Raw genomic sequence first — 25,133 nt, forward strand, 5'->3', positions numbered from 1 at the left:
AATTAATTGTTATTGTTGTGTATGTAGTCTGGGAAACGAGTATGTAGTGGTGTTACATTTAACAGTGTCTGAGTTAAATGTACACAAGTGAATTTGCTGTGTACCTTTCACACACAACTGTTTCCTGGAATATCATACCAAGTGTAAGTATCTACTGTACATGGACAATGGACCATTTCCGAGAAGTAATAGCAAAAAGGTAGAAACTGGCCCATTGCATGCACTTACAGTATACAACACTCACAATGAGATTAACAACCCAGGGATCTACCACCTCTCAGACTTGTGTTCAATGAGAATGAAAGAGCTATAACGCAGATTTCTATGGTCCCGTGTGGCTCAGTTGGTAGAGCACGGCGGGTTCAATTCCCACAGGGTACCAGTATAGAAAAAGTATGAAAACGTATGCACTACCTATTGTAAGTCGTTTTGGATAAGAGCTTCTGTTAAAATGTACACTGGGGGTTGCCCAAAAAGTTAAATATTGCAGCTTTAATTTGCATTACAAGAGAACAACAGTAAAGCAGTAGAAATGAGACCACTGGATGACGTTTACAGTCCATGTCTGAGAGAATATAAAAGCAGAACAGTGAGCACAGTAACATTAGGTTTAGGGTGGGCTAGCTTTCTGATTAATTCAGGGTACGTTTTTGAGTAAGTCAAAGTTGTACACTCTTTTGAAAGAGGCAGTCTGAGATGTCCTATTTGAAGCCCAAATATATCATACCTTGACTAAAATTAAGACTTAATTTGCTTAATGATAATGTACCTTACACAACATGAAATGTCACTAACAGATTTAATTTGACAACAGACTGTGAAATAGCTTACGTTGAGTTTCAACCAATAAACGGTGATAGGTTCCCAGCAGTTCTCAGTCAGTCAAGCAAATCAGAGTTAAGGAACTAAAATTTGTCTGAAATAGTAAACTGTTGAAAGCAGTTTATTTTATAAAGGTCAAATGTACCTCCTTTCTAACTGTCCAACGATTTTCTGTAGCACTTTAACCAATTACTTAATTGAACCCATTGCAACCAAGGGTCATCCATTAGTCCAGCAAAACAGAGTAAATCACCCTGAAGCACCTCTACTTGAGCACAAGCAATCTAGGGCAGTGTTTCTCCACCCATGCTACTCTATCTGGTGTTCAGTAGGTAGACATTTTTTGAAATAGAGTGAAACAGGAAGGTGCTACCTGATAGTGTCAAATAAGAGCACAAATTTTTGTGTTCTTATTGGACACGTTCAGTTAGATAGCACTTCCCCCATTTCAATCCATTTCAAAATGTTTTCTCCTTAATGAACACAACCAAGGTCCACTGTGAGTAAGCTGACATCACTATTTTTATTCAAATTGCATGCTGGTCACTGATACATCAAAGTTTGAGAAACACTGAGTAAAAGGGACTTTTTGACCTAGCCATGTGGGTCTGGAGAAAAACCTAGATAATGTTTATGAGGAACCAAACAGAAGAAAAAGATCTAGGCGCAGTGAAACGGGGAGGAACTATCTGTACTTGTCCTATAAGAAATGTTCATTGTTTTGCTACGGTGTGTCCTAAAGAACACTACCCTGTTGAGGCCACAGCACGCATACCTTTCCTGTTTATAGCACCGCTCAACAACCCCCCCCCCGACTCTGTAACCAAGAGGTCTCCTGTTTTTTTTTGCGTTTATATCATTGGACTACAGAGTTATCACAATGCTTTCATCATCCTGTTTACATATACGACATTCCAACACGTCCGACTGAATCAAACAAAGTTAGAGGAAAATGTGTTTTAATGAAGCTTTTCCTTTTACACAAAGAGTGATTTAACCACATAAATAGTGTACAGCAGGTAAAGAGTTTCAATGACCCAGTAAATGATTAATCATTGGTCTCCTGTGGAAGGAAGGGGTGCTCCAGTCATATCCTTGTCAGTTCCCTGCAGGCATATCTACTGCAGGAATCCAGTGTGTCGCAATGTTTACAAGCCTGGGCCTTGCTCTCAGGTGAGCAAGCAGCTGTTTTGTCAACATGAGGCGGCGATCGCCATTACGAGTTGCATGAAAGGATGTGCAAAAATTCCACATTTTTTGATGTTGACAGCGCTGCAGGCTTTTCTTTTTCTTCTCAGCTTGGACATTGACTGTGTGTTGATATACAGTGCCTTCATATGTATTCACACCTCTTGACTTTTTACACCTTTTATTGTGTTACAGCCTGAATTTGAAATGGATTAAATGTAGATTTTTTTTATACTGGCCTACACACAATACCCCATAATGTCATAGTGGAATTATGTTTTTTGAAATTTTGACGAATGTATTAAAAATGAAAAGCTGAAATGTTTTGATTCAATAAGTATTCAACCCCTTTGTTATGGCAAGCCTAAATAAGTTAAGGAGTAAACATTTACTTAACAAGTCACATAATAAGTTAAATGACGACCTCATCTCTGTACCCCATACATACAATAATCTGTAAGGTCTCTCAGTCGAGCAGTGAATATCAAAAACAGATTAAACCACAAAGACCAGGGAGGTTTTCCAATGCCTCACAAAGAAGAGCACCTATTGGTAGATGGGTAACAATGAAAAAAGCAGACATTGAATATCTCTTTGAGCATGATGAAGTAATTAATTATACTTTGGATGGTGTATCAGTACACCCAGTTACTACAAAGATACAGACGTCCTTCACGCAGTTGCCAGAGAGGAAGATAACCACCCCGGGATTTCACCATGAGGCCAATTGTGAATTTTAAACATTTACAGAGTCTAATGGCTGTGATAGGAGAAAACTGAGGTTGGATCAACAACATTGTAGTTACTCCACAACTAAGAGTGAAAAGAAGGAGTCCTGTACAGAATAAAAAAATTGTCCAAAACATGCATCCTGGCACTAAACCCATAACACTCATCTCTGGACCTCGATGCCAGTTGCACTGAATATTTCATTATTGCTCTCTAATCAGGGATTGATTTAGACCTGGGACACCAGGTAGGTGCAATTAATTATCAGGTAGAACAGAAAAACAGCAGACCCCGTAGGGTAAGAGATGAATACCCCTGCACTAAAGCAATACTGCAAAACACGGTGAAGCAATGCATTTTCTTTCCGAATACAAAGTGTTATGTTTTCGGGCCAATCCAATAGAACACATTACTGAGCACCACTCCCCATATGTTCAAGCATAGTGGTGGCTGCATCATGTTATGGGTATGCTTGTAATCGGACTAGGGAGTGGAGATAAGCACAAGCAAAATCCTAGAGGAAAACCTAGTTTTGTTGCACAATCCAGGTGTGAGATTTACCCAGAAAAACTCACAGCTGTAATCGCAGCCAACGGTGATTCTAACATGTATTGGCTTAGGGGGTTGAATACTTATCTAATGAAGATATATTAGTGTTTTATTTTTCATTAACTTTTTTACAAATGTTAGAATTTTTCTTCCACTTTGACATTAGAGTATTTTGTGTATATTGACAAAAAAATTACAATAAAATCCATTATAATTCCAGTTTGTAACAAAACAAACAAAACAAAACAAAAGGTGTAAAAGTCAAGGGGTGTGAATACATTCTGAAAGCACTGAACTCGTGTTTAATTTTCCATTAATATTTTATTTTTGTGTAGATCATTGAAAAATAAAGACTATGAAATTAACTCCACTTTGTATCAACAAAATTTGAAAAAAGTCAATGCACTGTACATGTAGTAGTGTTAAAGGGAGTGACAGCTATACTGATGATGCATCTGGCAAAAGAAATGACTTCCTTTTGGGGTACTGCATGGACCACTAATTGTCAAAGCAAGGTGGATTTAATTGTCTTCCTTTAAAATGACAGTTGTGCCAATAGCCATGTACTGTGTATCTAGGGCAGTTTGACATTAGAAAAGTTTGACATGTTTCCAAATAATCGTCCCTCATTAACCCATTGGCCCGAATCCTTCGATGTTAGCAGATTGTAGGCACACAAAATGGTGGACGCTCCACCACTACACTGACACTTCAGATCTGCAAACATTTTAAGGTAAGGGACAAGAGCAAGGGGAAGGGAGAAAATTGGGACTAGTGCTATCTATTCTAGTTGAGAGACACACATTTTCCTTCCATTAGAAAGGAATTTGTCAATTCATTAACACAACATTCAGGGATGTTAGCAGCCAAATACAGTAGATTATGATTCCCTGTGTGTATCAAAAATAGGAACAATGAGAATTGAAAACCAAGAACAATGCTATTTCGTCAAGTACAGTACTCTGTTTTCAAAAGGAAATAAGGGCAAGATTAATACCCTGATGAAAAAAATCCATGAGACTTAAAGGTTATATGGTGGAAAAGGCATCAGTTACTCTTTTCAAGATCATAAAAAAACTATTGAGGTAAAAACAGGAAATGTACCGTTATACCACTGTCTACTTCATATCACAACATCTTTCTTCAGCCATTTGGATATACTGTTGTTGCCCCCTTAGTTTGCAGGCTAATATCCCATATTGGGCAGAGTAGGGATGGCCCTTCACTCCTCTAGGAATCCTCCACTAAGGTCCAGACCCAGTTTGAGCTGCCCTTAAACCAGTCAGCTACACTGAAGACAACATTGGACCATAGAAGACCCATCTGTGTCTTTATATGTCTCTTTACATCCACTTGTAGTGACACTCCCACAACGGCCTTGCTTGCCTCAGGTCTTGGTTCAGGCCTTGAGCATCTCCTGGGCGTCCGAGTCCTTGGTGGTCTCCTTCTCCTCAGAGGTCTGCGGCGTGGTGCCCGTCTCCTGGGCTGAGCTGAGGGGCCGGGCGTTGGCCCTGGACGAGCGCTGGCGCCGGGTGCCATTGCCCACGCAGCGAAGCAGGTTCTTGAAGGTGGTCCACATCTCGTCATCCTTGTAAGAGTAGATGACAGGGTTCATGACCGAGTTGAGTACTGCCAGCAGGAGGAGCCAGCGCTTAAAGAGCATCACCTCGCACTGCTGGCAATGGAGGCCGTCTAGCAGCAGCACCACCAGGCCCGGCGTCCAGCAGATCACAAACGCCCCTGTAATGAAAGACAATATTAAAGATGATAAAATATATTATATTATTTCAAAATATTTGAGATATATCCAAAAGCATTAGAGATTAGATCAATAGATTAGAGATTATTAGAAATATAATATATACTATTTGCCAGTCACTGAACTTATTACACAACTCTCCTTCCCTGGCAATAGATAACAGTAAATCTCCAGCCAACATGTTTATTAAGGTCAAAAGTTGTTGATATCTTTATCATCATTAGAGATGAGATTATTAGAAATATTAGAGACATATCCAATGTTATTACAGATTAGGGGCTATATTTTATCAAACCTAATGTAATGGTAAATCTAAGCGCTGGCGGTAGCGCTACAGGTCCCTGGGTGGGTCAGAAATATTAGTGCTATTTTCACAGCAGTTATTATGAGCGCAAAAGCTGGTGGTGGCATGAAAGGGATGAGTTTGGATGCATAAACAAGTTGTAGGTGTGACCAGGGCTTGGACAGTCACTGGCCAATCAAGGCATTCCATGGCTTAATATTGCATGTGTTAGTCTTTTTGTTGTCATCAACTCCAATTCGGCTGGGGGTATGGAATATTCTCATCCTAGTCCATTGTGGATTGATAATACAGTTTAGGAAATAAGGGTAAGATTCAAGTATTAAGTATTAAATAGCATAGGCTACAGTGATAGCAACAGTAGAAAAAAAACATCCAGTGTTTGCTCAATATGTTTTGAGTGTTGACAGTCAGCATTGTTGTAATTGGATTCAAAGAGTATTGGCCTTTAAGCACTGCGCTAAATTGTATTGTATGTTCTCAAGAAGCAAGCTATCGCCTAGAGACCTACCGTTGATATGGTGTTATAGGACTGAAAATGTGAATAGCTGTGTTTGGAGGAGCGCACCTTTGGTAACCAGACAAGAGGCACTGGGGATAGATCCAGGCAGAATGGAGTATGCCCTGCAGGTAGGCCTATATGAATTGTGAATAATGCAAAAGCATGAAAGCCTCATGAGTAGACCATTTAGAAACCTTTTATGGATAGGCTACTTGGCTAATGCATGGCCAGGATAAGAAAGAAACCAAAAGCATTGCGGTTGAACAAGCTTTTGTTTGAGTAGGGTAAGGGTAACCTACTAAGGGCTTGTTTTTTTATCAAACGAAATGGAAAACTAGCAATTGTTACAGGAAAATAACTTATATTTTTCTAAATTCAAGTGTCACCAGATTATCTAATCTCTCGTTCCATGATGGGCATATAGCCTACATGGAGAGTTTGTTTATGCATATCCAAAATAATTACAGCAGCTGGCTAAAATTATGTAATAGCCTACATAGCTGTCCACTCACTGTTTTGCTGCTGCGATAATTCTATTTTAATAAAGCTTTGGCGATTAACTCCAGGTGAAAATAGAGCCCTAGATGTATTAGCGATATCTCTTTTGAAGATCTGTTTACTTTATTTCAACAGGTCAGGTGACTGAAAACTCATTCTCATTCAGTGTCATTCAGTGGACTTGAGCAACAGCTTATCGTACTGAAGACGGCTGTTGAACTTGGGTGCATAGATTGAAAGAGATAATTAATGCTTGATTCAAGTTAGAAAATAGGCAATGAGGGATAGGATGCTACACCACCTCAGTGTCTAGGTGTGTCCCAATAATATCTCCGTTCTCCTGAGGTGTGCACTCATTCACTACTTCTCACAAATCAAAAAGTATTAGAGTGGTGGAGGCATGGGCTAGTGGATGATTCTACCATATTTCTTATACCAGTCATTTTCTATTCAAATCACTGAAGCGAAGTGATCAAGTGCACACTTTGGGAAGAAGGAGAGATAATTGAGACATCGCTTCTGTCACTGCACTGGAGACAAAAGCAAGAGCTTCCTAAGTTATGATGACTTGCCAATGAATACCGTCTGAGGAAAGCAGGTATAAGTTAGAGGAAAACCGACGGACCAAAGAATAAATGATAATTTTCAATCTTTGTGTCTCAGACACTACACTCAATGTTTGTCTCAATTTTCATTCGACGTGAAATCCCAACCAGTATCTAGGCTAGTCACCGACAGCAGAGCGTGTTGCGGCAAGATTAAGGGATTTCAGGGAGCTTTTCTAGGACATGTAGCAGCTTGTCCGTTCTGCCAATACCCCTGCTTCAGCTCAGTAGAACAAAAACAACAATTGTGTTCTCCACAAGAGAGAAGAGAGGGAGGGAATATGAACCACACCTTCTCTCTCAAAAATACAAGGTCACCAACTAAAATACAAGGAGCAGGCAGAAATAAATGGTGGGGTTCCATGGGTGTTTCATATGAAATATTCAAAAAACAAAAAAACATCTGGGTTGGGATGCGGGCATGTTTCTAGCACATGTGAGCATTCAGTTGAGCTGCATTCATTAACCTCTGAAATATATGGCAGGTTATACATCAAGGGAAGCAGAATGAGTTCTGCAGTTCTGTTTGCTTCAGTCTAAATCCATAAATGGTCCCACATATTACAGTGAAATGGCTATCATGAATGTTAGCCTTCTTCCTTTCCACAGAAACACAAGGATGATGAATCAAAGCATAGGGATTGAGTTTATGCACGTGTGCCTAAATAGCTACCATCAAGCACAATCAGGTCCCAATCTCGGTGTGAATTTTTTAGATGATTTTACAGCTACCTGTATCCCTCATCTAACCTAATGCTCCTCAAAATCTTTAGTCAAATATCACATATCGTGTATGCCACCTGGCTAGCTGTTTATATCTGTCATGAGAGATGACTGTAACCATAACAGTGTAGAAAACACTTCAAATAATTTCTGGGTAACAATTATGTACCTCACTGTGATTGTTTTCAATTAAAATGGTCAAAATGAAATAACAGTAAAACTCCAGCCAACATGTTTAACAAGGTCAAAGGTGATGCCAAATCTCCCTGCATTCTCCTTGCACCATTTCCTAAATAATAGATGTCAGTGATATTGGAGATATATAGTGCCTTCAACAAGTATTCACACCTCTTGACTTTTTGTTGTTTTTGTGTTACAGCCTGAATTTAAAATTGCTTACATTTAGATTTGTTGTCACTTGCATACACACAATATCCCATAATGTCAAAGGGAATTATGTTTTAATTTTTTTTATTTTTACAAATTAATTAAAAAAAATGTGGAGTCAATAAGTATTCAACTCCTTTGTTATGACATGCCTAAATACATTCAGGAGTAAAAATGTGCTTAACATGTCACATAATACGTTACATGGACTATGTGCAATAATAGCGTTTAACATGATTTTTTAATGACTACCTCGTCACACATACAACTCTGTAAGGTTCCTCAGTTGAGCAGTGAATTTCAAACACAGATTCAACCACAAAGACCATGGAAGTTTTGCAATGCCTCGCAAAGAAGAGCACATATGGTGCATATAGAAAGTATTGACTCAGGGGTGTGAATACTAATGTAAATTAGAAATTTCTGTATTTCATATTCAATACATTTGCAAAAACAAAAATACAAAAAAATGCTTTCACTTTGTCATCGGTGAGAATAAAAATAAAAAAACATTTTGAATTCAAGCTGTAACCCAACAAATATGGAATAAGTTAAGTGGTATGAATACTTCATGAAGGCACTGTATCTCTTCGAGATGAATTTACTTTATTTCAAAAGGTCAGTTTTTACACACTTCATATGTATGGTAGTCAAGGCTAATCCTATATAACTACTGCTATACACACCTTTCCTATTCATATGCCGTTCATATTTTATATATGAGATTTGTCAAAATAGCCACCCTTTGCCTTGACAGCTTTGCACACTCTTTGCATTCTCTCAACCAGCTTCATGAGGTAGTCACATGGAATGCATTTCAATTAACAAGTGTGCCTTGTTAAAAGTTAATTTGTGGAATTTCTTTCCTTCTTAATGTGTTTGAGACAATCAGTTGTGTTGTGACAAGGTAGGGATGGTATACAGAAGACAGCCCAATTTGGTAAAAGATCAAGTCCATATTACGGCAAGAACAACTCAAATAAGCAAATGACAGTCCATCAGAGTTAATCATTATATACTGACATGAAGGTCAGTATATCCGGAAAATGTCAATAAATTCAAACGTTTTTTCAAGTGTAGTCGCAAAAACCATCAAGCGCTATGATGAAACTGGCTCTCATGAGGACCGCCACAGGAAAGAAAGACCCAGAGTTACCTCTGCTGCAGAGGATAAATTCATTAGAGTTACCAGCCTCAGAAATTGCAGCCCAAATAAATGCTTCAAAGAGTACTTCAACTAACAGATACATCTCAACATCAACTTTTCAGAGGAGACTGTGTGAATCAAGCCTTCATGTTCGAATTGCTGCAAAGAAACCACTACTAAAGGACACCAATAAAAATAAGATACTTGCTTGGGCCAAGAAATACAAGCAATGGACATTAGATCGGTGGAAATCTGTCCAAAGTTGAGATTTTTGGATCCAACCGCCGTGTCATTGTAAAATGCACAGTAGGTGAACAGATGATCTCTGCATGTGTGGCTCACACCGTGAAGCATGGAGGAGGTGGTGTGGGGGTGCTTTGCTGGTGACACTGTCAGTGATTTATTTAGAATTCATGGCACACTTAACCAGAACGGCTACCACAGCATTCTGCAGCGATATGCCATCCCATCTGGTTTGCGCTTAATGGGACTATAATTTGTTTTTCAACAGGACAATGACCCAAAACACACCTCCAGGCTGTGTAAGGGCTATTTTAACAAGAAGGAGAGTGATGGGGTGCTGCATCAGATGACCTGGCCTCTACAATCACCTGACCTCAACCCAATTGAGATGGTTTGGGATGAGTTGGACCGCAGAGTGAAAGAAAATTAGCCAACAAGTGCTCAGCATATGTGGGAACTCTTTTAAGACTGTTGGAAAAGCATTCCTCATGAAGCTGGTTGAGAGAATGCCAAGAGTGTGCAAATCTGTCATATCATGGCAAATGGTGGCTCAAATATAAGAATCTCAAATATTAAATATATTTGTATCTGTTAAACACTTTTTTGGAGACAACATGATTCCACGTATGTTATTTCATAGTTTTGATGTCTTCACTATTATTATACAATGTAGAACATAGTAAAAAAAAAGAAGAAAAACCCTGGAATTAGTACGTGTCCAAACATTTGACTGGTACTGTGTATAATACAGTTGAAGTCGGAAGTTTACATACACTTAGGTTGTTGTCATTAAAACTCGTTTTTCAACCACGCCACCAATTTCTTGTTAACAAACTATGGTTTTGGCAAGTCAGTTAGGACATCTACTTTGAACATGACACAATTAATTTTTCCAACAATTGTTTACAGACAGATTATTTCACTTATCACTATCACTTATCAATGTATCACTATTCCAGTGGGTCAGAAGTTTACATACAGTATACTAAGTTGACTGTGCCTTTAAACAGCTTGGAAAATTCCAGAAAATTCTGTCATGGCTTTAGAAGCTTCTGATAGGCTAATTGACAAAATTTGAGTCAATTGGAGGTGTACTTCTGGATGTATTTCAAGGCCTACCTTCAAACTCAGTGCCCCTTTGCTTGACATTATGGCCGAAGGCTTGCGAGCCGAAGAACACCATCCCTACCCTACCGTGAAGCACGGGGGTGGCAGCATCATGTTGTGGGGCTGCTTTGCTGCAGGAGGGACTGGTGCACTTCACAAAATAGATGGCATCACGAGGTAGGAAATTTATGTGGATATATTGAAACAACATCTCAAGACATCAGTCAGGAAGTTAAAGTTTGGTGGCAAAAGGGTCTTCCAAATGGACAATGACCACAAGCATACTTCCAAAGGTGTTGCAAACTGGCTGAAGGAGAACAAAGTCAAGGTATTGGAGTGGCCATCATAAAGCCCTGACCTCAATCCTATATAAAATGTATTGTCAGAACTGAAAAATCATGTGTGAGCAAGGAGGCCTACAACCTGACTCAGTTACACCAGCTCTGTCAGGAGGAATGGGCCAACATTATCCCAACTTATTGTGGAAAGGTTGTGGAAGGCTACCCTAAATATTTCACCCAAGTTAAAGAATTTAAAGGCAATGCTACCAAATACTAACTGATTGTATGTAAACCTCTGACCCACTGGGAATGTGATGACAGAAATAAAAGCGGAAATAAATCATTCTCTCTACTATTATTCTGACATTTCACATTCTTAAAATAAAGTGGTGATCCTAACTGACCTAAAACAGGGAATTCTTACTAGGATTAAATATCAGGAACTGTGAAAAACTGAGTTTAAATGTATTTGACTAAGGTGTAAGTAAACTTCCGGCCTCAACTGTATATATATAGTACATTTGAAATTATTCAGACCACTTGAATTTTTCCACATTTTGTTACATTAGTCTTTTTCTAAAATTGATTAAATTGTTTATGGCAATTAACCGAAAGGTATGGCAATTAACCGAAAGGTTGCTGCATCGAATCCCCGAGCTGACAAGGTAAGAATCTTTCGTTCTGCCCCTGAACAAGGCAGTTAACCCACTGTTATTTTTTACTTAAAATTGTCTTGAAGACAAATGGCAAAACCTAAATTGTTCTCTAGCAATGATCAAGATCCAATTAGACAGAACCTGCAGAATTTTGAAAAGAATAATGGGCAAATGTTGCACAATCCAGGTGTGGAAAGCTCTTACAGAGTTAACCAGAAAGACTCAGCTGTAATTACTGCCAAAGGTGATTCTAACATGCATTGACTCAGGGGATTGAATACTTATCTAATCAAGATATATTAGCACATTTTTCCCCAAAATGTTTTACCACTTTAACATTACAGAGTATTTTGTGTAGATCGTTGACAAAAATGACGATTTAATCCCACTTTGTAACAACAAAATGTGGAAAACGTAAAGGGTTGTGAATACTTTCTGAAGGTACTGTATGTATGAATTGATATCTAGATGGTTATCAATATAAGTTATTTATTGTATAGGCTGCTATCCTACTTGAAATAAAATCATGTGGGTGATTTTATGTTGTTGTTGTCAAGTTAGCTACTGCCGGCGACACAACTGTGGTACATCTGCCCAGTAGGAAGCACCTGGCGTAGCGGTCTAAGGCACTGCATCTCAGTGCTAGCGGCATCACTACAGATCCTGGTTCAATCCCAGGCTGTATCACAACCGGCCATGATTGGGAGTCCCATAGGGCAGTGCACAATTGGCCCAGCGTTGTCCTGGTTAGGGGAGGGTTTGGCCGGGGTAGGCCGTCATTGTAAAATAAGAATTTGTTCTTAACTGACTTGCCTAGTTAAATAACAATAAATAAAGGTCGGCAGGCACGTCAATACAACACTGGTGTGCTAGTCGCTGGCTTATCGACTCGTCGTCCAAGTCCAATCAGCCATGCAAAACAGCCTTGAGTGGCAACAAATAGTATGCCCAGTTTGCGGATTTGCTTTCGTACACCCACTCTTTTCGACACACCCACCCGTCCCTGGGGCCTCATTTATAAACGTTGAGTACAAAATATACTCCAAAACATGCATGCATCAGATTTCAGGCAAAAGTTGGCATTTATAACCAAACTCTATGTGAGAATTTGTTTAGCTACCTGCAAACTTTAGTTCCTGCAAAAGTTCAGACCATGCATAAACAGTTTCTAGTGGTTGAAGTATTGCAATACAAGCAGGCAAGTAGCCTAGTTTTTTGTGCAAATTAGGGATATGATGACACACTTATTCATAACAAAAGGTAAATATACTAACAAGATGCAATCATTTGCCGTTAGTGAGAAGAGAAAATATTGTTTTTTGCATCTTTGCGTCTTTGAAATAGTTAGAAATAGGCATATATTTCCTATTTAATTTCCATTACAGAATACATTCATCACCCTTACTGACTGTGATGGCTTCATATTTTCAAAGTAGCCTTAGGCCTACAATGTCCCATCTCTCATTTCATTGGACCCACTTTACAGTTGTAAATATTTGAACAATTTCAAGTATTTTTCTCTATGCGAACAGACCTTTTCCATTTAGTTTTTTTTAGACTACTGTACTTCTGAATAGCCTACTGTCATTTCAAATGTCTCAAGTAAACAATATTTAATTTATAAACATAATAGGCCTACATAATACATATTTTTTTACAACCATTGCAGAATAAATTCGTCACCACCCTTTCTGACATTGATGGGTTCATATTCCTGAAGAAGCTTTAGCCTACAACAAATTGCCTTGTGCATCTCTCATTGAATTGTGCCTACTGACTAAAATGCTTGAAATAATAGCCTCTCTATCCGAATGGGAGTGTGGTTTATAATATACAGTATACATTTTACAGATGAACAGACAGTTGATCTTTTGCTTTGAAGTGTGTAGGCTACCACTGCAAGTAGGCCTACTGTTTTTTTAAATATTTTTTTTATACAGTAGACATACTAACAATACAATATTTCAGAATTCACAATTCAAACCATCTGTTTTCAGGTCCACAACAATTTGCAATAGTTTCTTTCTTTCAGAAACTGTCAGACATAGCTGTCACGACTCCGACCGAAGGACACTCCCCTTCCCGTTTGGGTGGCGCTCGGCGGTCGTCATCGCCGGCCTACTAGCTGCTACTGATTATTTCCTCCCCCTCCTTATGTGTTGATTGTGTGCACCTGTTTTGAGTTAGGTAGTAGGCTTTATTAGTCAGCCGGCCCGCAGGGTTCCTTGTGCGGGATTAATTATTGTGATCGTCTGTTTGGTGTACTTATGTGCACGTCTATTGGGGTTTTGTGTTTTCCCATTTTGTGGGTTTTCCCTGGACGGTTTAAGTCCCCCTGTTTGGGGCATTTTGTTTGTTCAGTACGCCCTGTGTTTTTGTGAGGGTTGGCTTATGTTCAGCGTTTGTGTCAGTGCATTAAAATAGCACTCCCCTGAACTCTCTGCTTCCTGCGCCTGACTCCTCACCCACTACACTCAGACCGTTACAGAATCCCGCACCCTGGAATGGAGTCAGCAGGAGCAACAGCCACTCCCCTCCCATCGATGGAAGAGAAGGTTCTACATCACACCACCGTTCTCCATCGGATTGGAACGGCGATGGAGCTGGTGATGGAGAGAATGGACCGATGGGAGAGAAGCGGTTTCCTCTCTCCACCTTCGGCCCCTCCTCCTCAGGACTCCCCATCTCCCGACTCCAGCACCCTCCGTCTTACGCTCCCAAGGGTCTATGATGGAACGGCAGCAGGGTGCCAGGGGTTCTTACTCCAGCTAGAACTGTACCTGGCCACCGTCAGACCTACTCCCTCGGGAGCGGAGAGGGTGAATGTCCTCATTTCCTGCCTCACGGGTCGTGCTCTGGAGTGGGCAAATGCAGTTTGGAATGGCCCAGACTCAGCGAAGGAGCACTACCCCGAGTTTTCTCGCCGTTTCCGCGCCGTGTTTGACCATCCTCCAGATGGCCGAGCGGCGGGAGAACGACTATTCCATCTCCGGCAGGAGAAAAGGAGCGCCCAGGATTACGCGTTGGAGTTCCGTACCTTGGCAGCAGGATCCGGGTGGAACGACAGGGCCCTTATCGACCACTACAGGTGTAGTCTCCGGGAGGACGTCCGCAGGGAGCTAGCGTGTCGGGACACCGCTCTTTCCTTGGATGAGCTAATTGACATGTCCATCCGACTGGACAATCTGCTGGCGGCCCGCGGGCGTTCGGAGAGGGTCCTGTGTGTTCCACCACCCAGCACCTCCACTCCTGTTCCGATGGAGTTGGGAGGGGCTTTGCCGAGGGGTACCGGAGGAGGAGGCTCCCTCTGCACCAACTGTGGTCGGAGAGGACACACGGCCGATCGGTGCTGGGGGGGTCCGTCTGGGAGTCGAGATGGCAGGCGGAACATTTCTCGATCACCCCAGGTGAGTCAGCACCAAACTCACCCAGAACCCCCTGTTGGTCACATGTTTGTCTTGATTTTTTTCCTTAACTTTTTCCCCTCTTCCCAGCATAGGGCGCTAGTCGATTCAGGCGCAGCTGGGAACTTTATGGATCGCGGACTTGCTATTAAATTAGGTGTTCCGCTTGTGCCGATAGATTCTCCCTTTCCCGTGCACTCCCTAGATAGCCGGCCATTAGGGTCAGGGAGACCACAATCCCACTGGACATGGTAACGCAGGGGAATCATAGGGAGCGTATCAGTCTCTATATTATTGATTCGCCTGCGTTTCCAGTGGTGTTGGGGATTCCCTGTCTGGCCCGGCACAATCCTAAAATTTTGTGGAGACGGGGTTCTCCAGGGGTGGTCAGAGGAGTGTTCTGGAAGGTGTCTGGGAGTTTCCGTCGGTGCCACCTCAGTGGAAAGTCCAGACCAGGGTCCCACAGTGTGCATTCCCCCCGAGTATGCCGATTTGGCAATCGCTTTTAGTAAAAAGAAGGCGACTAAATTACCACCACATCGACCGGGAAGGGATTGTACGATAGATCTCCAGGTAAACGCTGCGACAGGGGTACATTCGGTCCTCCATTTCACCCGTCTCCTCGAGTTTCTTTTTTGTGAAGAAAAAGGAGGGAGGTTTGCGTCCTTGTATTGATTATAGAGGTCTAAATGCCATCACAGTGGGGTTCAGCTACCCACTACCTCTCATTGCTACGGCAGTGGAATCCTTTCAGGGAGCGCAGTTCTTCACAAAATTGGATCTCAGGAGCGCGTATAGCCTGGTGCGTATTCGGAAGGGAGACGAGTGGAAAACCGCATTTAGTACCACATCGGGCCACTATGAGTACCGCGTCATGCCGTATGGGTTAAAAAATGCTCCAGCCATCTTTCAATCCTTTGTAGACGATATTCTCAGGGACCTGCACGGGCAGGGAGTGGTTGTTTATATCGATGACATTCTGATCTACTCAGCCACTCACGCCGCGCATGTGTCTCTGGTACGCAAGGTGCTTGGTAGACTGCTGGAGCATGACCTATACGTCAAGGCTGAGAAGTGTGTGTTCTCCAAACGAGCCGTCTCCTTTCTGGGTTATCGCATTTCCACCTCGGGGGTGGAGATGGAGGGTGACCGCAGTAAGGCCGTGCGTAATTGGCCGACTCCAACCACGGTAAAAGAGGTGCAGCGGTTTTGGGGTTTTTCCAACTACTACCGGAGGTTTATCCGGGGTTTTGGCCAGGTAGCGGCTCCAATTACCTCACTGCTAAAGGGGGGCCCGGTGCGGTTGCAGTGGTCAGCGGAGGCGGACAGAGCTTTCAACAGGTTGAAGGCGCTGTTCACGGATGCACCCGTGTTGGCGCATCCGGACCCCTCTCTAGCATTCATAGTGGAGGTGGACGCGTCCGAGGCTGGGGTGGGTGCCGTGCTATCACAGCGCTCGGGTACGCCACCAAAACTCCGCCCCTGTGCTTTCTTCTCCAGTAAGCTCAGCCCAGCGGAGCGTAACTATGATGTGGGGGACCGGGAGTTGTTAGCGGTGGTCAGGGCTCTGAAGGTGTGGAGACACTGGCTTGAGGGGGCTAAGCACCCCTTTCTCATCTGGACCGACCACCAGAATCTGGAGTATATTCGGGCAGCTAGGAGACTGAACCCGCGGCAGGCAAGGTGGGCCATGTTTTTACTCGATTCCGGTTCACTTTATCATATAGACCGGGCTCCCAGAACGTGAAGGCGGACGCACTGTCCCGCTTTTACGACACGGAGGATAGGTCCACCGAACCTACTCCCATCCTTCCGGCCTCAAAGCTGATGGCACCGGTGGTATGGGAGGTGGACTCGGACATCGAGCGGGCGTTACGGGCTGAACCAGCGCCTCCTCAGTGTCCGGCGGGGCGGAGGTACGTGCCGCTTGGTGTTCGGGACCAACTGATTCGGTGGGCTCACGTCCTACCCTCCTCGGGTCACCCTGGGGTGAGGAGGACAGTAGGGAGCCTTCGGGGAAGGTATTGGTGGCCTACCTTGGCTAAGGACGTTAAGGTTTATGTCTCCTCCTGTTCGGTATGCGCCCAGAGTAAGGCTCCTAGGCACCTTCCTAGAGGGAAGTTACAACCCCTCCCCGTTCCACAACGGCCATGGTCACATCTATCCGTAGATTTCCTGACCGACCTTCCTACGGGGTGCCGGAGGACATCGTTTCTGATCGGGGTCCCCAGTTCACGTCACGAGTATGGAGGGCGTTCATGGAGCGTCTGGGGGTCTCGGTCAGCCTGACCTCCGGTTATCACCCTGAAAGTAATGGGCAGGTGGAGAGAGTAAACCAGGAGGTGGGTAGGTTTCTGCGGTCGTACTGCCAGGACCGGCCAGGGGAGTGGGCGAGATACATCCCCTGGGCGGAAATGGCCCAGAACTCATTGCGCCACTCCTCTACTAATGTGTCCCCCTTTCAGTGTGTGTTGGGATACCAGCCGGTCCTGGCACCATGGCATCCGAGCCAGACCGAGGCTCCTGCAGTGGAGGAATGGGTGCAGCGCTCCAAAGAAACCTGGAGGGCCGTCCAGGAATCCCTTCAACAGGCTAGTGGATGGCAGAAAAGGAGTGCTGACCGCCACCGCAGTGAGGCCCCCTGTGTTTGTACCAGGGGACAGGGTCTGGCTCTCGACCCGAAACCTGCCCCTCCGCGTGCCCTGCCGGAAGCTTGGGCCGCAGTGTGTATGGCCGTTAAAAGTCCTGAGGAGAATAAACGAGGTGTGTTATCGATTACAACTCCCTTCCTATTATCGTATTAACCCCTCGTTTCATGTGTCTCTCCTCAGGCCGGTGGTAGCTGGTCCCCTACAGGACGGTGAGGTGCTGGAGGTCCCTCCTCCCCCTCTGGACATCGAGGGGTCCCCAGCGTATACGATACGGGCCATTCTGGACTCGAGACGCCGGGTGAGGGGCCTGCAGTACCTCGTGGACTGGGAGGGGTACGGTCCGGAGGAGAGGTGCTGGGTACCCACCAGGGACATTTTGGATCTGTCGATGTTGAGGGATTTCCATCGCCTCCATCCGGATCGCCCTGCGCCTCGTCCTCCGGGTCGACCTCGAGGCCGGTGTCGGCGCGCTGCGGGAGCCACGCGTCAAGGGGGGTACTGTCACGACTCCGACCGAAGGACACTCCCCTTCCCGTTCGGGTGGCGCTCGGCGGTCGTCATCGCCGGCCTACTAGCTGCTACTGATTATTTCCTCCCCCTCCTTATGTGTTGATTGTGTGCACCTGTTTTGAGTTAGGTAGTAGGCTTTATTAGTCAGCCGGCCCGCAGGGTTCCTTGTGCGGGATTAATTATTGTGATCGTCTGTTTGGTGTACTTATGTGCACGTCTATTGGGGTTTTGTGTTTTCCCATTTTGTGGGTTTTCCCTGGACGGTTTAAGTCCCCCTGTTTGGGGCATTTTGTTTGTTCAGTACGCCCTGTGTTTTTGTGAGGGTTGGCTTATGTTCAGCGTTTGTGTCAGTGCATTAAAATAGCACTCCCCTGAACTCTCTGCTTCCTGCGCCTGACTCCTCACCCACTACACTCAGACCGTTACAATAGCATATGTCCCTGTAAAAGTTTTAAACATTCTGCCAACACCTCCAGACATTTTTATCAAGTTCACAATTGCTATTTCCTTTAGAAACTGCCTTGGCCTAATTCCAATACTTCCAAAGTATACAGCAAATAAGGGCATTATTGTCACCATAAAAGGTGAATGATGGGCGTTTTTCAGGTGGAGTTTTCACCATGGATCTGATTGATTACAGGAAACATGCTTATTTATTATTTAAGTTTATAGACATCAATATTTTTGTACGTGCGCACACAATATTTAGTGTGAAATGTATGCAGCGGTTATAAATGAGGCCCCAGAAAAAGTCTGGACAGGTTTATCCAGTCACTAATTCAGTGTTAGTCAACACAAAAGAACAGATTTCTATTCACCTGAAACATGAGCTAACAAGAGCTGTTTTCTTCCTCGTACAGCCCCAGTAATATGCTTGAGTACTTGTTTCTTAAACTCCCATTCCTTTCCTCACTTTCTCTCATACTTCTCCCATGTTCTTATCTTTGTCGAATAGGATAATGCTTTCACATGAACATTTTTAGCTTTCACAGGCATATTTAGAAGCTTGTTACGTTTTTTCTACCAGTTTGCTGCCTACTGTATTCCCAACTGAGATACTGACAATATAGTTTTTATTTTTCAATCTTGAGTTGACTTTCTGCATCACAATGTTATCGAACAACAACTCACAGATGGAATGTGGAGAATTGCATCAATTCCTCCAAATTGCTCTAGGATAGAGACAATTGTATCATGACAAAAGTGATTGGGTAACACACAATGTCAAATGACCCATGCCTATAATGTGGGAAAATTCCAGAAGGCTCAAAATAATACAATGAGACACCCTCCCTAGCGTCTCGAGTCTTTCACCTCAGAATAACGTAACGGTAGGCTTGACTTGAAACTTGAAGACATAAGAGCACAACAGCTAGTTTAATGGGGACAATTACATCTGAAAGCAATTGCACGCTGCCTGAAAACCCCCTGAAAGTATAGGTTCTTTTTGGGGGTTCTTCTGAGAAAGCCGCAGACCGTGCAGTCTTGGGCGGTTTCGGCTGAGATGCCTGGCAGCCTAACCAGTGTGTGACTGTGTGTGTCCTTGTGCGAGAGATAATTACATAGAGCAGTCTTGAAGACACTCTGTACAGAGAGCGAGTCAGCTTCCTCCACGCCTATCTGGGGGGCGATTAATCTGGCAGGAGGACATCATATAAGAAAACACTCCTAGCACAACATAGAGCTGTAAATATGCTATCTGGAAGATACAAAAAGTTGATGTTTAGAAAATTTAGCAGCACCTACTGGCCGAGTTGATAACAATCAAACTCGTCTGACCTGTACTGAGGAGCCATGCTAAGGAGAGGGTGGGTGTGCTCAACTATTGTCTTAAGTGCAACATATCCTGTTCCGACACACCTACCAGCAGAGGCCCGCATTATCTTATCTGGGATGTGCATGCTCATGTGCAAATGTGTTTGTTTAGGACCGCACATTTATGGTATGTTTGCTATTCACACACATGTTGAAAACAAGCCCTTGTAGACTGATCTGCATTTTTTTTACCTTCATTTATGCAGGAATTTGAGGTCATTCAGTTCAGAATATATTTTTTACAGGGGAGACCTGGGCCCTGATTCCCAAGAGCATCTTAAGGCTAAGTTCATTGTTGGAACCTTCGTAGGAGCTAAGTGCATCGTTAGATGCTTTTTGCCCTCCCGCGTCACTTTATAGAGAAGATCTCCGCTATATATGTATATCGTTGTATATCATTGTATTTTACATTTGTGTGACTAGTCTTGTCTATCAGTGTATTGGTGTTTTGTTACTTGTCGTGTTTTATGTTTTTGTGTGGACCCCTGGAAGAATATATGCTGCTTCGGCAAAAGCTATTGGGGATCCGAATAAACTAAACTAAACTTAGAATCAAGATGTTTGTCCATCTGTCTGTGACCACCGATAACTACAAAAACAAAGTTGTGAATGTCTTTGCAATTGTTACAAACAAGCAAAGGATAAAAATACGCCTGAAATTAAAACTGAGATGACTGCATTAAAATATAAATACAGTATAGACTACATATACCTATATATTTAAATCATACTGAAATACATTATGTTCAATCAATTGAGTTATATTTCGCTAATAGGCTACGGTAATATTTCATTATGTGGGTAAGCATTAGAATAAGCCGACTCAATATTTGCAGCCACATAGGTGGTAATATCACTCTAGGAGTTGATCCGTCATCAGTATTTTGAATAATTATAATGTTAAGGTAAGATTTGACTAGAGAAAGCTGATTAGAGAGCAGCTCTGCCTTTCTTTCGACCCTAACAGTATCGACACATGCTCTAATGATGTTAGTTGAAATGACTTTTCTTTGTTAGTGATTTAGACACGTGCACAGATGAGTGATCCTAAGTGTAGAACCATGTTATTAAGCAGAGACAGATCAGAGCAAATAATATGCTTCTGTGCTGAATAAAGTGCTAAGTAACTGCAGCCCAAGTTGAAGACGCACAACTGCACAGCAAACTTTGAGGTTCATGGTACAACCGTCCTCTTTTTAAACCAACACCCAGGTCAAAAAAAGATTACTTAAAAGTTGATGTCAATATCAGCCAAATTATCTCACAATGTGGGATATATTGAAGTGTTTTTTTAAAGGCCTTGACCATAACATTTTGCTCAAACCTCAATTGAGTTTAATCAGGATTTTCCCCACTATCTTGGAAATGTAGATTACAATCCACTGTTGTCAGCAACAATGCTTTCCCTACCTTTCTCCCCACTCAACCAGCTAAATAACCTTTGAGACAAGCTTATGAGTGTGTCTAACTGCGTTTGAGGAAAGTCCTTTAAGAACCAATGAAATTATCAAATGTTCTGCTACCTCAAGCACAGAGTACTAGTGCTACTCAGACATTAGGAAGGACTACATTTCCCAACAGTGAAATTCTGATGGGTCCAATCAAGGACTTTTAAAAAAATGTAGTCCTTCATAAAGGGCTCAGTACTACTCAGAAACACATTTGAAGTTCCCACATTGACACAATGTGAGAGGAATCCGATGGCCTCAAGCCTACCTAACACAGTCATGACTGTCTTGATGAGCTTGATGGGTGTCCTCTTGCGGTTGATGGAGCCGCTGGTGTGCGGGCTGAGCACCGCCGTTTTCCTCTTGACGTAGGTGTAAATCCGCAGGTAGATGGACACCATGACCAGGAACAAAACCAGGTTGGACACGGACCAGAAAATCAGGTAGCTCCGGCTGAAGATGGGCGCCAGCTGGGAGCAGTCCTGAAGGTTGCAGATGCAGTTCCACCCCAGGCTGGGCACGGTGCCCATGAAGATAGAGATGGCCCACACCAGCACAATGAGCATGGTCACCCGCCGCTTGGTCAAGTTACTGTGGACCTTCCAGTTCATCACAGAGATGTAGCGCTCCAAGGCGATCACTAGCAAGTTCGCCAGAGAGGCTGAGAGACTGGTGTCCAGAAGCCCTTGACGAATGAAATAGCCCCTCACGGTTAGTTTCCTGGACACCGTCCCGGTGTTGAACATGAGGTATACGTAGGCTATTCCAGCGAGGAAGTCTGAAGCGGCCAGGTTGGCAAGGAGATAGTAGAACGGGTAGTGGAACCTCTTGTTGGTGATGATGGCGGCAATGACCATGGCGTTGGACACCAGGATAAAGCAGCAGAAGAGGGAGCCTACAACTTGTACCAGAATGAGCTGTGTGGAGTTCCAGTCGTCTTTGGTCTGGTTGCTGTTGTTGTAGAAGAAGCTCATTGGCTCATCATGGTAGCATTTGTTCTGGCTGGCCATCTTGAGTGAAAGGCTGCTGACGAGAGTTGACAAGAGATATAAAGAGAGAAAAAAATAAGCATTATTTATTGGTTTCTCTTTAACATTCTAACAAATATCAACCTTTTGGAATTCATGGTAGGTCTACACAGTATAACTATATGGGCTAATTTAGTGCAAGGACGGTAATGAGAACTCCAGACCAAAAATTCAAATAAACCCATTATTTGTACCGTGCCAATTTTCCCAAGGCCAAATAACTCCTGAACTGAGAACGATTAAATTACCCAACTTTAAAGGGCAATCAACATGTCAAACACCCATTTTACTGGAAACAGCTGCATAAATCACTGGTTAATCACACATTTTCTCATTACAGAGGTATAGTGAGATAAGGATAAAGACATTCTGAGCTTCAACTATGAAGATATTTTCCAACAGTATAGGCTATGGACTCTGCCAAAACCAATTAGGGATGACTTTTACAGATATCATGGATACAATCTCTTCCATATAACAACTTACAGGAACATACTTTATTCCCATGATTTTCTAATGACTATGTATCATGCAATTTGTGAAACAACCAATTTTACTATAACAGAAAGCTTCAGAATAAAATACCAAAGTACAATCAAGAGAAATGTTTTGCCATGTAATTCAACGTTCCTATGGAATGTCTAGTTATTTATAAAAATAATAAAAAATAGTGTAGCCATAAATGCTTCGTCTTTCAACACTTAAAATGTAGACCTCTCTGGTTACGATAAGGAATTTCCAAATGCAAAAAAAGTCGTATTATTTGCGGTTGAAAGACAGTAAGTCTTATAGATCATGCCGGAAATGATATGCAAATGTACGCTAAACATAACATTTAAGAAAACTGACTTACCAGTGGAAGTCTACCTGTGCAAATATTTTCTATCGAATCCTTTGTGTAAACGGAATTTCTCATTCGTTCTACTACTCATTTCAAGAATGTCCTCCTTCATTCTACCGGGGCAACTTTACAGGAGAAGGTGACAGCCGTGAGTGAAGGGAATGAGGGAGAAAAGTTTGAGGCAAGAGTAGTCTGACGTAGAGGGTGTGTGACACAGCATAGCTTCTCATATCTCGACTCCACTGGCTGCAGTAAAAATAATTATTTTGTATGTGCGTGGTTCACCACATGGGGCCATGAGCTAAAACAATTCTCCTACATGCCTACCATTCCACTTGTATGTTAGAAAATGATATTCAATGGTGAAGGTCTGGGTAAAAAAGTATATGTTAAAAAAGACTAATAAAAAATCCATAGCTAGAATACCTGTTGGTGGTTGGTTTAGTTAGTGTATTCACACAACCTCAAAACCATCCAGAGGATATCTACATTCCAGCAGGAAAAACACTGAATAGATTACACATCAGTAATAGTGTGTTACGTATAAACACCACCCCCACCTCAGGGCAAATGCCACTGCCAAATACTAACCAGCCACTCATGAGGCAACACAACCACTAAAACAACAGTCATAAGAATAAGGAAATAAGCTAAAGGTAATTGAAGGTTGGTATTTCACTTCAACATTGTGTATTTTGTATATTTCACTACAGACCACCTAAGGAAAATGATTAATTTGATTCTTCTCTTTTTACTGACTCTTGACATATACTCCCTGATGAGCTTTCCTGAAGTGCCAAAGACGGTTGTGTTCCAGCTTGTTCCTACAACATCTTGTCAAAGCAGATTGTGTGATGACAAGGCTCATTGCCAACATTACATCGCATTCGTCATAATAGTCGGACTCATCTTATTCTGTCATAAAAATCCCCATATGAATCACACACTTTGTCAGACTTAGTCATCTGACCAATAACTTTGAGATACTCTGGCAACATAAGATCCCATTTTGAGTGAATGTATAGCAGATATAAAATACTTAATACCAAAACGGTAATGATTTACTTTGACTACATATCCATAATGCATTATTTACACATTCACAAGCATTTCATGAACGTGTTATAACATGTCCCAAACGCATTATTAAAAGTTAATGAGATATATCCATAGTATATCTATAGAACATTCACGTCATGCATTAAAATAGCTCATATTTAGGTATCTTAATAAATGCATTATTTCAATGACAGCATGGTGTCAATCATTATGGCTGTTCTCAAAAGTGTGCTTCTGCCATACCAGTGTTAGTGAATATGCCAAAAGGCCAAACCATGTTTTGAAAATTATGCTGATACTGTATATAGCCGGCAAGTAACAGCCCCATTTCCCCCATTGGCCAGTATAGGCCTGTACCTTACCTCCTTCTCACTAAGGTCAATGGTGCATGAAGATCCCCACAGGGGATCATGTTATAGCTCATTAATAACTTATTTGGGACTGGGGGGGCAGTATTGAGTAGCTAGGATGAATAAGGTGCCCAGAGTAAACTGCCTGCTACTCAGGCCCAAAAGCTAGAATATGCATGTAATCAGAAGATTTGGATAGAAAACAGTCTGAAGTTTCTAAAACAGTTTGAATGATATCTGTGAGTATAACAGAACTCATATGGCAAGCAAAAACCTGAGAACAAAATCCAACCATGAAGTGGGAAATCTGAGGTTTGTAGGTTTTCAAGTCTTTGCCTATCCAATATACAGTGTCTATGGGGTCATATTGCACTTCCTAAGGCTTCCACTCAACAGTCTTTAGAACCTTGTTTCAGGCTTCTACTGTGAAGCAGCGAGAGCGAGCTGCGTTCCTTTTCATTTCTAAAGACAAAGGAATTGTCCGGTTGAAACATTATTGAAGATTTATGATTTATGATAAAAACATCCTA

At 42.4% G+C, this 25,133-nt stretch overlaps 1 protein-coding gene across 2 annotated transcripts; it reads right to left on the reverse strand.

Annotated features, from left to right (window-relative positions):
* Positions 1-3,589: 3,589 nt before the first annotated feature.
* On the reverse strand, positions 3,590-23,633 carry lpar3 (lysophosphatidic acid receptor 3). Of its 2 annotated transcripts, none has more exons than XM_024377696.2 (3): positions 23,207-23,633; positions 21,594-22,351; positions 3,590-5,028 (listed from the first exon to the last, which is right to left on the reverse strand). In XM_024377696.2, the coding sequence occupies exons 2-3, from the start codon at positions 22,333-22,335 to the stop codon at positions 4,688-4,690; spliced, it is 1,083 nt and encodes a 360-aa protein (XP_024233464.1). In that variant the 5' UTR covers positions 22,336-22,351; positions 23,207-23,633; the 3' UTR covers positions 3,590-4,687. The 2 variants fall into 2 exon arrangements, with proteins under 2 accessions (XP_024233464.1, XP_024233463.1); XM_024377695.2 differs by having other exon boundaries at positions 21,594-22,348; positions 23,207-23,631.
* Positions 23,634-25,133: the final 1,500 nt, after the last annotated feature.

This window comes from Oncorhynchus tshawytscha, linkage group LG18 (genome assembly GCF_018296145.1).
Source record: "Oncorhynchus tshawytscha isolate Ot180627B linkage group LG18, Otsh_v2.0, whole genome shotgun sequence".
Taxonomy (NCBI): domain Eukaryota; kingdom Metazoa; phylum Chordata; class Actinopteri; order Salmoniformes; family Salmonidae; genus Oncorhynchus; species Oncorhynchus tshawytscha.